Genomic DNA, 14,370 nt, shown 5'->3' on the forward strand with positions numbered 1-14,370 from the left:
AGATCTAACACCCTCATGTAAATACTGATGGCAGTACTTTAGAGATCTAACATCCTCATGTAAATACTGATGGCAGTACTTTAGAGATCTAACACCCTCATGTAAATACTGACGGCAGTACTTTAGAGATCTCCTAATACCCTCATGTAAATACTGATGGCAGTACTTTAGAGATCTAACACCCTCATGTAAATACTGCCGGCAGTACTTTAGAGATCTAACACCCTCATGTAAATACTGACGGCAGTACTGACGGCAATATATATATATATTTTGCCGATAAAAAAAAAAAGTCAGTTAAGAACCCATTATTTATTTTCAATGACACTTATTTTCAATGACGGCCTAGGAACGGTGGGTGAACTGCCCTGTTCAGGCGCAGAACGACAGATTTTCACCTTGTCAGCTCGGGGGATCCAATCTTGCAACCTTACAGTTAACTAGTCCAACGCTCTAACCACCTGCCTCTCATTGCACTCCACGAGGAGCCTGCCTGTTACGCGGCTGCAGTAGAAGCCAAGGTAAGTTGCTAGCTAGCATTAAACTTATCTTATAAAAAACAATCAATCATCACTAGTTAACTACACATGGTTGATGATATTACTAGTTTATCTAGCGTGTCCTGCGTTGCATATAATCGATGCAACGCTGGGGGATGATTTAACAAAAGCGCATTTGCGAAAAAAGCACAATCGTTGGACGACTGTACCTAACCATAAACACCAATGCCTTTCTTAAAATCAATACACAGAAGTATATATTTTTAAACCTGCATATTTAGCTAAAATAAATCCAGGTTAGGAGGCAATATTAACCAGGTGAAATTGTGTCACTTTTCTTGCGTTCATTGCACGCAGAGTCAGGGTATATGCAACAGTTTGGGCCGCCTAATTTGCCAGCATTTTACATAATTATGACATAACATTGAAGGTTGTGCAATGTAACAAGAATATTTAGACTTAGGGATGCCACCCGTTAGATAAAATATAGAACGGTTCCATATTTCACTAAAATAATAAACGTTTTGTTTTCGAAATGATAGTTTCCGGATTCGACCATATTAATGACCAAAGGCTCGTATTTCTGTGTGTTATTATGTTATAATTAAGTCTATGATTTGATAGAGCAGTCTGACTGAGCGATGGTAGGCAGCAGCAGGCTCGTAAGCATTCATTCAAACAGCACTTTAGTGCGTTTTGACAGCAGCTCTTCGGAAGCACAGCGCTGTTTATGACTTCAAGCCTATCAGCCTAATGGCTGGTGTAACCGATGTGAAATGGCTGGCTAGTTAGCTGGGTGTGCGCTAATAGCGTTTCAAACGTCACTCGCTCTGAGACTTGGAGTAGTTGTTTCCCTTGCTCTGCAAGGGCCGCGGATTTTGTGGAGCGATGGGTAACGATGCTTTGAGGGTAGCTGTTGTCGATGTGTTCCTGGTTCGAGCCCAGGTAGCGGCGAGGAGAGGGACGGAAGCTATACTGTTACACTGGCAATACTAAAGTGCCTATAAGAACATCCAATAGTCAAAGGTATATGAAATTCAAATGGTATAGAGAGAAATAGTCCTATAAATACTATCTTAACTACAACCTAAAACCTCTTACCTTGGAATATTGAAGACTCATGTTAAAAGGAACCACCAACTTTCATATGTTCTCATGTTCTGAACAAGGAACTGAAACGTTAGCTTTCTTACATGGCACATATTGCACTTTTACTTTCTTCTCCAACACTTTCTTTTTCCATTATTTAAACCAAATTGAACATGTTTCATTATTTATTTGAGGCTAAATTGATTTTATTGATGTATTATATTAAGTTAAAATAAGTGTTAATTCAGTATTGTTGTAATTGTCATTATTACAAATAAATACTTATTTTTATTTTATTTTAAATCGGCCGATTAATCGGTATCGGCGTTGAAAAATCATAATCGGTCGAGCTCTAATACTGACGGCAGTACTTTAGAGATCTCCTAATACCCTCATGTAAATACTGCCGGCAGTACTTTAGAGATCTAACATCCTCATGTAAATACTGATGGCAGTACTTTAGAGATCTAACACCCTCATGTAAATACTGATGGCAGTACTTTAGAGATCTAACACCCTCATGTAAATACTGATGGCAGTACTTTAGAGATCTAACACCCTCATGTAAATACTGATGGCAGTACTTTAGAGATCTAACACCCTCATGTAAATACTGATGGCAGTACTTTAGAGATCTAACACCCTCATGTAAATACTGATGGCAGTACTTTAGAGATCTAACACCCTCATGTAAATACTGATGGCAGTACTTTAGAGATCTCCTAATACCCTCATGTAAATACTGATGGCAGTACTTTAGAGATCTAACACCCTCATGTAAATACTGATGGCAGTACTTTAGAGATCTAACATCCTCATGTAAATACTGATGGCAGTACTTTAGAGATCTAACATCCTCATGTAAATACTGATGGCAGTACTTTAGAGATCTAACATCCTCATGTAAATACTGATGGCAGTACTTTAGAGATCTAACACCCTCATGTAAATACTGACGGCAGTACTTTAGAGATCTAACATCCTCATGTAAATACTGATGGCAGTACTTTAGAGATCTAACATCCTCATGTAAATACTGATGGCAGTACTTTAGAGATCTAACATCCTCATGTAAATACTGATGGCAGTACTTTAGAGATCTAACATCCTCATGTAAATACTGATGGCAGTACTTTAGAGATCTAACATCCTCATGTAAATACTGATGGCAGTACTTTAGAGATCTAACATCCTCATGTAAATACTGATGGCAGTACTTTAGAGATCTAATACCCTCATGTAAATACTGATGGCAGTACTTTAGAGATCTAACACCCTCATGTAAATACTGACGGCAGTACTTTAGAGATCTCCAAATACCCTCATGTACAGTGCCTTGCGAAAGTATTCGGCCCCCTTGAACTTTGCAACCTTTTGCCACATTTCAGGCTTCAAACATAAAGATATAAAACTGTATTTTTATGTGAAGAATCAACAACAAGTGGGACACAATCATGAAGTGGAACGACATTTATTGGATATTTCAAACTTTTTTAACAAATCAAAAACTGATAAATTGGGCGTGCAAAAATATTCAGCCCCTTTACTTTCAGTGCAGCAAACTCTCTCCAGAAGTTCAGTGAGGATCTCTGAATGATCCAATGTTGACCTAAATGACTAATGATAATAAATACAATCCACCTGTGTGTAATCAAGTCTCCGTATAAATGCACCTGCACTGTGATAGTCTCAGAGGTCCGTTAAAAGCGCAGAGAGCATCATGAAGAACAAGGAACACACCAGGCAGGTCCGAGATACTGTTGTGAAGAAGTTTAAAGCCGGATTTGGATACAAAAAAATGTCCCAAGCTTTAAACATCCCAAGGAGCACTGTGCAAGCGATAATATTGAAATGGAAGGAGTATCAGACCACTGCAAATCTACCAAGACCTGGCCGTCCCTCTAAACTTTCAGCTCATACAAGGAGAAGACTGATCAGAGATGCAGCCAAGAGGCCCATGATTACTCTGGATGAACTGCAGAGATCTACAGCTGAGGTGGGAGACTGTCCATAGGACAACAATCAGTCATATATTGCACAAATCTGGCCTTTATGGAAGAGTGGCAAGAAGAAAGCCATTTCTTAAAGATATCCATAAAAAGTGTAGTTTAAAGTTTGCCACAAGCCACCTGGGAGACACACCAAACATGTGGAAGAAGGTGCTCTGGTCAGATGAAACCAAAATTGAACTTTTTGGCAACAATGCAAAACGTTATGTTTGGCGTAAAAGCAACACAGCTGAACACACCATCCCCACTGTCAAACATGGTGGTGGCAGCATCATGGTTTGGGCCTGCTTTTCTTCAGCAGGGACAGGGAAGATGGTTAAAATTGATGGGAAGATGAATGGAGCCAAATACAGGACCATTCTGGAAGAAAACCTGATGGAGTCTGCAAAAGACCTGAGACTGGGACGGAGATTTGTCTTCCAACAAGACAATGATCCAAAACATAAAGCAAAATCTACAATGGAATGGTTCAAAAATAAACATATCCAGGTGTTAGAATGGCCAAGTCAAAGTCCAGACCTGAATCCAATCGAGAATCTGTGGAAAGAACTGAAAACTGCTGTTCACAAATTCTCTCCATCCAACCTCACTGAGCTTGAGCTGTTTTGCAAGGAGGAATGGGAAAACATTTCAGTCTCTCGATGTGCAAAACTGATAGAGACATACCCCAAGCGACTTACAGCTGTAATCGCAGCAAAAGGTGGCGCTACAAAGTACTAACTTAAGGGGGCTGAATAATCTTGCACGCCCACTTTTTCTGTTTTTGATTTGTTAAAAAAGTTTGAAATATCCAATAAATGTCGTTCCACTTCATGATTGTGTCCCACTTGTTGTTGATTCTTCACAAAAAAATACAGTTTTATATCTTTATGTTTGAAGCCTGAAATGTGGCAAAAGGTCGCAAAGTTCAAGGGGGCCGAATACTTTCGCAAGGCACTGTAAATACTGAATTTCAACGGCATACACTTACATTTCTGTCTTAATATATTGACTTGAGGATGGATGGGGCAGAGAGACAGGTTTCTACAGTGGAGGATGGATGGGGCAGAGGGACAGGTTTCTACAGTGGAGGATGGATGGATGGGGCAGAGGGACAGGTTTCTACAGTGGAGGATGGATGGATGGGGCAGAGAGACAGGTTTCTACAGTGGAGGATGGATGGATGGGGCAGAGGGACAGGTTTCTACAGTGGAGGATGGATGGATGGGGCAGAGAGACAGGTTTCTACAGTGGAGGATGGATGGATGGGGCAGAGGGACAGGTTTCTACAGTGGAGGATGGATGGATGGGGCAGAGGGACAGGTTTCTACAGTGGAGGATGGATGGATGGGGCAGAGGGACAGGTTTCTACAGTGGAGGATGGATGGATGGGGCAGAGGGACAGGTTTCTACAGTGGAGGATGGATGGATGGAGCAGAGGGACAGGCTTCTACAGTGGAGGATGGATGGATGGGGCAGAGGGACAGGTTTCTACAGTGGAGGATGGATGGGGCAGAGAGACAGGTTTCTACAGTGGAGGATGGATGGATGGGGCAGAGGGACAGGTTTCTACAGTGGAGGATGGATGGATGGGGCAGAGGGACAGGTTTCTACAGTGGAGGATGGGATGGATGGGACAGAGGGACAGGTTTCTACAGTGGAGGATAGATGGATGGGGCAGAGGGACAGGTTTCTACAGTGGAGGATGGATGGATGGGGCAGAGGGACAGGTTTCTACAGTGGAGGATGGATGAATGGGGCAGAGGGACAGGTTTCTACAGTGGAGGATGTATGGATGGGGCAGAGGGACAGGTTTCTACAGTGGAGGATGGATGGATGGGGCAGAGGGACAGGTTTCTACAGTGGAGGATGTATGGATGGGGCAGAGGGACAGGTTTCTACAGTGGAGGATGGATGGATGGGGCAGAGGGACAGGTTTCTACAGTGGAGGATGGATGGGGCAGAGGGACAGGTTTCTACACTGGCATTCCCAGCCACCCTGCTCTTTACTTGGAAGGGAAATCAAATGAGGACAGCGTGGAGGCAGTTCTTGCTAGATCAAGGTGTTTGGCCTAGATAAAGACAGCGAGACAAGGTCAAATACAAGTTCAATTGTAGGCCGTTTACTACACAAATGAAGGTAGCCTATGCATTTGCGGGACTCTGGGGAGTGTTGCTAGTTCAATGTGAAGAGGATGTGCTCACCAAGGGATGTAGGAGGCTGTACCAGATGTTACATTGGACCATTTATCATTTGAAATGGAAACGTTGGCAAAGCATTGAGGCAAACGGGAAGCTGGGCAAACGGGAAGCTGGGCAAACGGGAAGCTGTGCTTTCATCTATCCTACCAACGGGACATGATCGACAAAGGACACAGTGGTTTCTCTTTCACGGTTTATTCTGCAAATACATACACTGTAAGGAACATAGAATTGAGAGAGAGATGAGGGAGGGAGGGAGGGAAAGAGAGGAAGAAAGAGAGGAGGGGAGAGAGAGCGAGAGAAGGTGAGAGTTAAAGGTTCACTGTGCAACTCTGGGATTAGAGGTCAGAGGTAACTCACACATTCCACACCGGTGACAAACACCCCCTGAGCTACAAAGGAAAATATTGACATGATCACATCGTACACACACACACACACACACTTACCAAACAGCAACCACGTCAAAACACACCCTCACAAAATGTGTAGAGCGCAAAAGAGTGTAGCTGCCAGCACAACAGGCAGAATAATAAGGAGTGAGAAAAAGAGAGAGAGAGGCCAGTTGGCAGAGGGAAAGAGGAAGTCTGGACTAGTGGGAGCAGCGTGGGCTAGGTTTCTTTCTAAATGTAATCTGTTAGTTACTAGTTACCTGTCCAAAATGATAAAATCAGTCATGTCACTTTTTTGATTCCCCAAACTCAGTAACAATGTGATTACTTTCAGTGACGTTTGGATTTCTTTCCCCTGAAGAGGCAGAAGACACAAAGGATCCATCAAATGCATTGGTGGTCATCGTAGTAGTCTCTGATTGGTGGTCATCATAGTAGTCTCTGATTGGTGGTCATCATAGTAGTCTCTGATTGGTGGTCATAATTTGGTGTCATCATAGTATTCTCTGATTGGTGGTCATCATTTGGTGTGTCATAATAGTGGTCTCTGATTGGTGGTCATCATTTGGTGTGTCATCATAGTGGTCTCATAGTCTGATTGGTCAGACTCGCTCAGGTGTAACAAACTGGAAGATAAATGGTGCAGGAGGGGATGGCTGCCATTTTACGGGCTCCTAACCAACTGTGCTATTTTGTTAGCTTTTTTACATTGTTTGTAACTTAGTTTGTACATAATGTTGCTGGTATTGCCTCTTATTACCGAAAAGAGCTTCTGGACATCAGAACAGTGATTACTCACCTCAAACTGGACAAATATTTTTTCTTTAATGAGTCTGACGTGAAGGATATACTGCTTCTCAGAGGCCCAAATCCCCGTCATTCACGTGAAGAAAAGACGGAGGTACAGGGGGCGGAGGTCAGGGTGAGGATTCGTCGGCGAGTGGGTAAACTGCCTCTACCATTCTATTGGCCACCGTACAATCACTGGAGAATAAACTGGATGATCTACGATCGAGACTATCCTACCAACGGGACATTAAAAACTGTAATATCTTATGTTTCACCGAGTCGTGGCTGAACTACAACACGGATAATATAGAGCTGCGTTTTCAGGACATCGAAGCTACGTCTGGTAAGACGAGGGTGGGGGGGGGGGTCTATTTGTCAATAACAGCTGGTGTGCAATGTCTAATATTAAAGAAGTCTCAAGGTATTGCTCGCCTGAGGTAGAGTACCTTATGATTAGCTGAAGACCACACTATCTACCAAGAGAGTTTATCAGTGGTTCCCATACTTCTTAATGTCCCGTACCCCTTCAAACATTCAACCTCCAGCTGCGTACCCCCTCGAGCACCAGGGTCAGCGCACTCTCAAATGTTGTTTTTTACCATCATTGTAAGCCTGCCACACATACACACACACACACACACACACACACTATAAGATACATTTCTTAAACAGAAGAATGTGTGTGAGTTTGTCACAACCCGGCTCGTGGGAAGTGACAAAGAGCTCTTATAGGACCAGCGCGCAAATAATAATCAATCATTTTGCTCTTTATTTAACCATCTTACATATAAAACCTTATTTGTTCATCAAAAATTGTGAATAATTCACCACAGGTTAATGAGAAGGGTATGCTTGAAAGGATGCACATAACTCTGCAACGTTGGGTTGTATTGTAGAGAGTCTCAGTCTTAAATCATTTTCCACACACAGTCTGTGCCTGTATTTAGTTCAAGTTCATGTTTTGTATTCATGCTAGTGAGGGCCGAGAATCCACTCTCACATAGGTACGTGGTTGCAAAGGGCATCAGTGTCTTAAGGACAACAAAGTCAAGGTATTGGAGTGGCCATCACAAAGCCCTGACCTCAATCCTATAGAACATTTGTGGGCAGAACTGAAAAAGCATGTGCGAGCAAGGAGGCCTACAAACCTGACTCAGTTACACCAGCTCTGTCAGGAGGAATAGGCCAAAACTCACCCAACTTATTGTGGGAAGCTTGTGGAAGGCTACCCGAAACGTTTGACCCAAGTTAAACAATTTAAAGGCAATGCTACCAAATCCATAAGACTGCTGAACCCCCCCCTACTCAATGTGTATTATGTATATGCATAGTCACTTTACAGAGAATCGCTCCAGCTGTCTCCAAGCAAAACACACACACTAACAGGTGTACAAGCACTCACACACAGGCCGGCAATCACAGCTGCAGCCCAGTGTAGTCGATCACAGCTGCAGCCGAGTGTAGTCGATCACAGCTGCAGCCCAGTGTGGTCGATCACAGCTGCAGCCCAGTGTGGTCGATCACAGCTGCAGCCCAGTGTGGTCGATCACAGCTGCAGCCCAGTGTGGTCGATCACAGCTGCAGCCCAGTGTGGTCGATCACAGCTGCAGCCCAGTGTGGTCGATCACAGCTGCAGCCCAGTGCAGGCTTCAGACAAAGTAGGCCTCTTTCTTCTGTCTTACACACATCAAACAGATGTAACCACAAGGTGATACAGACCTAATTCCTTCTAGCGAAATCACAGTTTGAATATGTGGTAAACTGCTTCAGAAAACACAAGTCCTTACAGAGACAAAAGTGTGTGTGTTGCAGGGAGTGATGGTTGTTGGCCTGTGTCAACACATCTAACTCTCTTAGGACATGTCCAGCAGCTCCACTTCATTTAAACTGAGAGGAAACCCGTCTTTGAATTGAATAGAATTCTACGATTCACAGCAATGAGAGTTTGAATCAGTTTCCTCTCACGACCTTCACCAGCCAGGTTGTTAAATCAAATTATATGTCAACTTAAAGAACCGGTTGTCCGTGTAGTTGGTATTTTTTTGCAGGTAGGAATGTGAGAAAATATACCCACAGGAAAGGATAATTACAACAACTGTTCAGTGTCTTCAGAGTTGTATCACCTGAAGTATGCACACATGAACAAGACACATGAACAAGACACATGAACACTAGCCCAGGTGGTGCAGGTGTTCACATGGTTCTGCTTCAGGTGACAGAAATCTGAAGGCACAACCAGCGCTTCCAAAAAGACCAACCACACAGACAACCGGTAAAGTTAATATATTATTTTATTCAGCATTCTGGCTCATTTCTGTCAAACATGGAATAAAATGCAATTCAACATCCGGTTTCCAGGACAGACAGACAGACAGACAGACAGACAGAAGCAGACAGACAGACAGACAGACAGACAGACAGACAGACAGACAGACAGACAGACAGACAGACAGACAGACAGACAGACAGAGGCAGACAGACGTACAGACAGACAGATGTACAGACAGACAGAGGCAGACAGACAGATGTACAGACAGAAGCAGACAGACAGACAGACAGACAGACAGACAGACAGACAGAAGCAGACAGACAGACGTACAGACAGACAGACAGAGGCAGACAGACAGACGTACAGACAGACAGATGTACAGACAGACAGAGGCAGACAGACAGATGTACAGACAGACAGAGGCAGACAGAGGGGCCATCTTGTCCTATAAGATGGAGGCTAGTAGCTTACAGCAGAAACACAGAAAACTCAGACTACTTATACATGTTATAACAGCTCATAGAGGCTGGATATACATGTCATAACAGCTCAAATACCACATGTTCAGTCTGGCTTTCTCCTCAGCTCAGCCCTCTCACTCACCTCTAACTAAGCTGTAAGTATTTTACATTTCAATTATATTGTTTTATTCTCTTTTTGCTGTACAGGTTTTTTGAAAGTCGCATTAAATCCCATATATTATTATTAGTTCATAATGTCCACCTATGACATATCATATCACCCACACACACACACACTCTCTCTCTCTCTTACCGTTATGAAGGAGACGTTGTTGGGGAACGTTCCAGGTGTTCCGTGGGCCAGGGTGGAGGGGGGGAAGAGGGGGGGAGCAGCCATGGGACCCCGACACACCCTGAAGGAGAGGGGGAACGGAGGGAGAGGGCGACCTACACCCCGGGAGCCACTCGAGGGCGACAGCAACGTCAGGGTTCTCTTCAGTTCCTCTAGAGCGCTACACTCCTCGTTCTGGCCCTCCTCCTCCATCTTCTTCTCAGCCGTACCGGACGCCATCTTAGTTCCGCTCTGTGTTCTTCCTTCACTCTGCTCAGCTGTCTCAGCTTTCTGTTTACTTTCTCCCCCTCTCTCCCCACCTCTGGCATCCTGTGTGAGTCGTTCGGACAGGAAGTGGCGAATGTTCTGCCTAGCGGCGTGCACCAGCCGCCCGTCCACATCAATACCTAGGATGTGGGCCGGGTTAAAGTGGCGTGCGATGGCCAGGGTCAGATGACCGGTGCTGCAGCCAATGTCCAGCACTGTCTTCCCTCTGAACCAATCGGGTCGAAGCAGGCCCAGACGAGGGTCCTCAAACCGCCCCACCTGCCCATCACGGTAACCGTAGTAACCGTGGTAGCCGTAATAACGGCTGTAGTTGCCGTGCTGGAACCTGTTTTTCTTCTTCTGGGGTTTGTGGCCGAAGGAACTCTGGGGCTGTTGCTGACCTCCCACTACTGACCCTGACCTCTGACCTCTGAGGCCTGATCCTGGCACCAGGGGGGTGTGGAAGGTGTTGGGTGGGGCAGTGGTGAGGGCGGGGGTCGGATTAACCGACGAATGGTCAGATCTCGTTGAGGTGGTACGCCGCCGCTTACGCTGCCGATGGCCTCCGTCACCATGGGGACGGGGTTTAGAGGTGGAGCCAAGTGGCGGGTGGGTGTGTCTCCGGGGCAGAATGGGCGGAACTACCTCATCCCGACAGTTGATGGTGGTGTTGAGTTCGTAGGGCAGAGGAGACTGTGGCACTGTGCTTCCAGAGAGGCCCTCTCTGGGAGCCTCCGGTACTGCAGCTAGCTCACCAGTAACGCTGACGCTGGCAGGGAACAGAGCCAACACCTCACCTCCTGTCCCCGAATCACCCCCAGCTTCTACCTTTGACCCCTCAGTCAGTGTGGGGGGTTCAGGCTGCGCCCCCCCTCCTCCTCCTCCGTGGTGACGGTTGCGGTGTCTCTTCCTGTTTTTCATGGGGGAGACCAGCACCCCTCCCCCCTCCTCCCCTCCCCCACTCTTCAGGTTCAGGGGGTCTGTGATGTCACGCGGTACCAGGATCTCTACAGGGTCTCTGGCCCGGGCCGGTAGGGGCGAGGACTTGGGCGTCTCAGCGTTCAGTGTGCGGCTCACCTCCTCATCCATTAGAGAATTGAGGTTCAGCGGGTCGAAAATGTTCCCGCCCAACAGGAAGTTGGAGGGAAGGACGGGGTCTGATTGACTGTCACTGTTGGCTCGGCGACGGCGCTTCCCGAAGCCCGGGTGCTTGAAGCTGCCGCCCAGGGAGTAGCGCCGCTTCCCCATTCGCTGCTGCTGTCCTGGAGGGAAGACCTGGGGGTTGTTGTGGAGGGGCTGAAGGCCATTTTTGGTCTTTAGGGGGTGTGTACTTCTTGTTTTGGGGCCGTGGGGATGTGGCTGTTCCGTTAGAACCAAACTTCCGGTGAATCCGGTTGGTCCCAGACAGGGAGGGTGAGGGGACATCATTACCCCACCCACCCTGTCCACTCCCCCCCCTCCTCCTGACGCAGGGCCTTCTGGGACAGCAGCGTCACCCCGCCCATCACGCGGTAGAACAGTCTCTTTGTCCAATGACATCCTGATCATCTTTTTCCTCTGGGAGACACTGCGGGCGCCTCGGCCAATGGCATCGATCTACAGACAGGAAGTGGGAGGAGTTAGGGGTCATTTACACACCAGATTAAAAAAACAGCTGATCTAAGGCAGTATCTCAAATGACACCATATTCCCGTTGTTGTGCACTACTTTTGAACCGAGTCAAGCTGCCACACATAGGGCTCTAGTCAGAAGTAGTGCACTATTTAAAAGATAACAGGGAGCCAGCCATATGAAACACTTCCCTCCAAACCTGTTACTTTTGCATCATTCTCTCTCTCTGACTGTCAGCCTCTCCTCAAGCTGCTCTCACGCCTAGACAGATAAGGTGCAGAGCCAAACTATCTAACAGCCCAAGCTCTGTGAGCGGTGTGAGAGTTCTCCAACCTCGCACTCCCCCTCTTTACGTGCCGTGCGTGGCTCCACCTCCCGCGTATTAAAATAGAACAGCTAATCTGCATAAAAACGTCACTCATTCTCATGAATAATTCAGCAGAAGCGCGAGCTGCGTGGAAAACCGCGCAACCACGCACAATGAGTGACAGCCGAACGGCCAGGCCCCCTCACACACACACACACACACACACTGCCTTCCCCGACCGAAGCTGCTCTCTCTCCACGGCGGCTCCCTCCCCCGAGACACTGCTTTAAAAAAGACAACAAAAATACACCCATCAACTGACTTAGATGTTTCCTAACGTTCTTCTACTGCGAGTAAACCTGACCTCATGCACTTCCTACTAAAGTACACGATCAGATCGAAATAATAACACCTACATGAAAGACCCCTTCCGAAGAAAAAAAAATCGTTTGCGTCAGACCATTACATTTTTGTCGTCCTGTCTGATCAGGTATCTGTGTGTGTGTGTGTGTGTGTATGTATGTATGTATGTATGTATGTATGTATGTATGTATGTATGTATGTATGTATGTAAGCTACTGAGGTTCTCGCTCTCTAAACTCTGAACCGTTTCTGCAACTGCTTGAGCTGAGCTATTTACCGCTGAGTTTCAGCGGAGCCACGCTCTTTATATGCCCCCGCAAACACACACACCATGGGCGACATACTATCCGACCAATAGCTGCTCTCTCTGGGGCCCGACCTCCTCAAAGTGACCAATGGAATCTTTGCCTCGGCCTGGAAAGATGATTATGTCCCGCCTCCTTAGGAGAGGTATCCCCGCCTCTGCCTGTCAGAATTGTCAACTCATCGATTTTGGCGTGTCATTTAGCCCAATAAACGTTAAAATGATGTTAATCAACGCTATATTTGATACAGACACCGAATGAACCACTCAGATCCGTGTTAGTTCAGTCTGTGCGTGTCGAGGAAGTTGTTTGTTAGCGACAGAACAGGGATCTGAAACGGACACCCCAGCCCATGTCAACAAGAAGGCAGTTAGCGAAAGCTATATTTTACTGCAGATCGTTTATGAATACCCCCACCAGTTAAACCAGTCGATAGTATGAAAGACAGCATATTTGGTAACGATAGACAACAAAGATGTGTCTTATATTAAGTTGTTCCCCTCCCCCACTCCCCTCCCGCATCTTGCCCATGTGTAAGGAACACGGCTTATGGGTAATGTATTTTTTTCAATACCTGCCAGGACACACGACAAAACAGTGAACGTTTTGCACAAAAAGGGTTGAAAAGTTGCTTAACTCGGAAGACGTAGTTCCCACATGAAACTAGGTAAACTACAAAGCATAGCAACGTCCATAGAGTGGGCACTGCCCATGACAACGTCCACAGAGTGGGCACTGCCCATGACAACGTCCACAGAGTGGGCACTGCCCATAGCAACGTCCACAGAGTGGGCACTGCCCATGACAACGTCCATAGAGTGGGCACTGCCCATAGCAACGTCCACAGAGTGGGCACTGCCCATGACAACGTCCATAGAGTGGGCACTGCCCATAGCAACGTCCACAGAGTGGGCACTGCCCATGACAACGTCCATAGAGTGGGCACTGCCCATAGCAACGTCCACAGAGTGGGCACTGCCCATGACAACGTCCACAGAGTGGGCACTGCCCATAGCAACGTCCACAGAGTGGGCACTGCTCATAGCAACGTCCACAGAGTGGGCACTGCCCATAGCAACGTCCACAGAGTGGGCACTGCCCATAGCAACGTCCACAGAGTGGGCACTGCCCATAGCAACGTCCAAAGAGTGGGCACTGCCCATGGAACTGGCCGAACAGAACGCTCTCAGAAGTGGCGGTAAAACCGTCGCGAGGCCGGACCAGAGTAGCGGTGCTAGCTGGCTACTGAACCACCTCACACTGCGACTTTAGTCATTCAACAATTAACCGAGATTATATACCGGTGTTTAACTGGAAAGGCGAGAGCTACACCAAGGATACATCTCACTTAAGGAAAATGGAAACAGTTGCGGGTAAATAGCAAACGTTAGTTAGATAGCGAAGTAAGCAATGTTAGCTGGTCAGTGTGTCGATAGATAGCCAGCTAGCTATATGCCGTTAGCTTAGCAAGATAACTCGAGCCAGCTTGCTAAATA

The 14,370-nt window shown here is 46.4% G+C and overlaps 2 protein-coding genes across 6 annotated transcripts in view; one reads left to right on the forward strand and one right to left on the reverse strand.

Annotated features, from left to right (window-relative positions):
* si:ch1073-157b13.1 (7SK snRNA methylphosphate capping enzyme) overlaps positions 1–12,835 on the reverse strand; it is a 28,716-nt gene extending 15,881 nt beyond the window's left edge. Inside the window, exons 1-4 of one of the 4 annotated variants that reach the window (XM_036958407.1) lie at positions 12,761–12,835; positions 12,623–12,710; positions 12,446–12,487; positions 10,004–11,884 (exon numbers count right to left, since the gene is read on the reverse strand). In XM_036958407.1, the coding sequence (XP_036814302.1) occupies positions 10,004–11,836 (1,833 nt within the window). In that variant the 5' untranslated portion in view covers positions 11,837–11,884; positions 12,446–12,487; positions 12,623–12,710; positions 12,761–12,835. Of the gene's footprint in view, positions 1–10,003; positions 11,885–12,098; positions 12,420–12,445; positions 12,488–12,622; positions 12,717–12,760 lie in introns of those variants that run through there. The other 3 variants (XM_036958408.1, XM_036958409.1, XM_036958406.1) reach the window with 3 other exon arrangements.
* Positions 12,836–13,868: 1,033 nt separating this feature from the next.
* The window catches only part of LOC110503296 (zinc finger CW-type PWWP domain protein 1), a 46,821-nt gene continuing 46,319 nt past the window's right edge, over positions 13,869–14,370 (forward strand). For both annotated transcript variants that reach the window (XM_036958411.1, XM_036958410.1), the window contains exon 1: positions 13,869–14,247. In XM_036958411.1, coding sequence (XP_036814306.1) covers positions 14,232–14,247 — 16 coding nt within the window. In that variant the 5' untranslated portion in view covers positions 13,869–14,231. The remainder of the gene's footprint in view (positions 14,248–14,370) is intronic.

Source organism: Oncorhynchus mykiss, chromosome 21 (genome assembly GCF_013265735.2).
Source record: "Oncorhynchus mykiss isolate Arlee chromosome 21, USDA_OmykA_1.1, whole genome shotgun sequence".
Taxonomy (NCBI): Eukaryota; Metazoa; Chordata; class Actinopteri; order Salmoniformes; family Salmonidae; genus Oncorhynchus; species Oncorhynchus mykiss.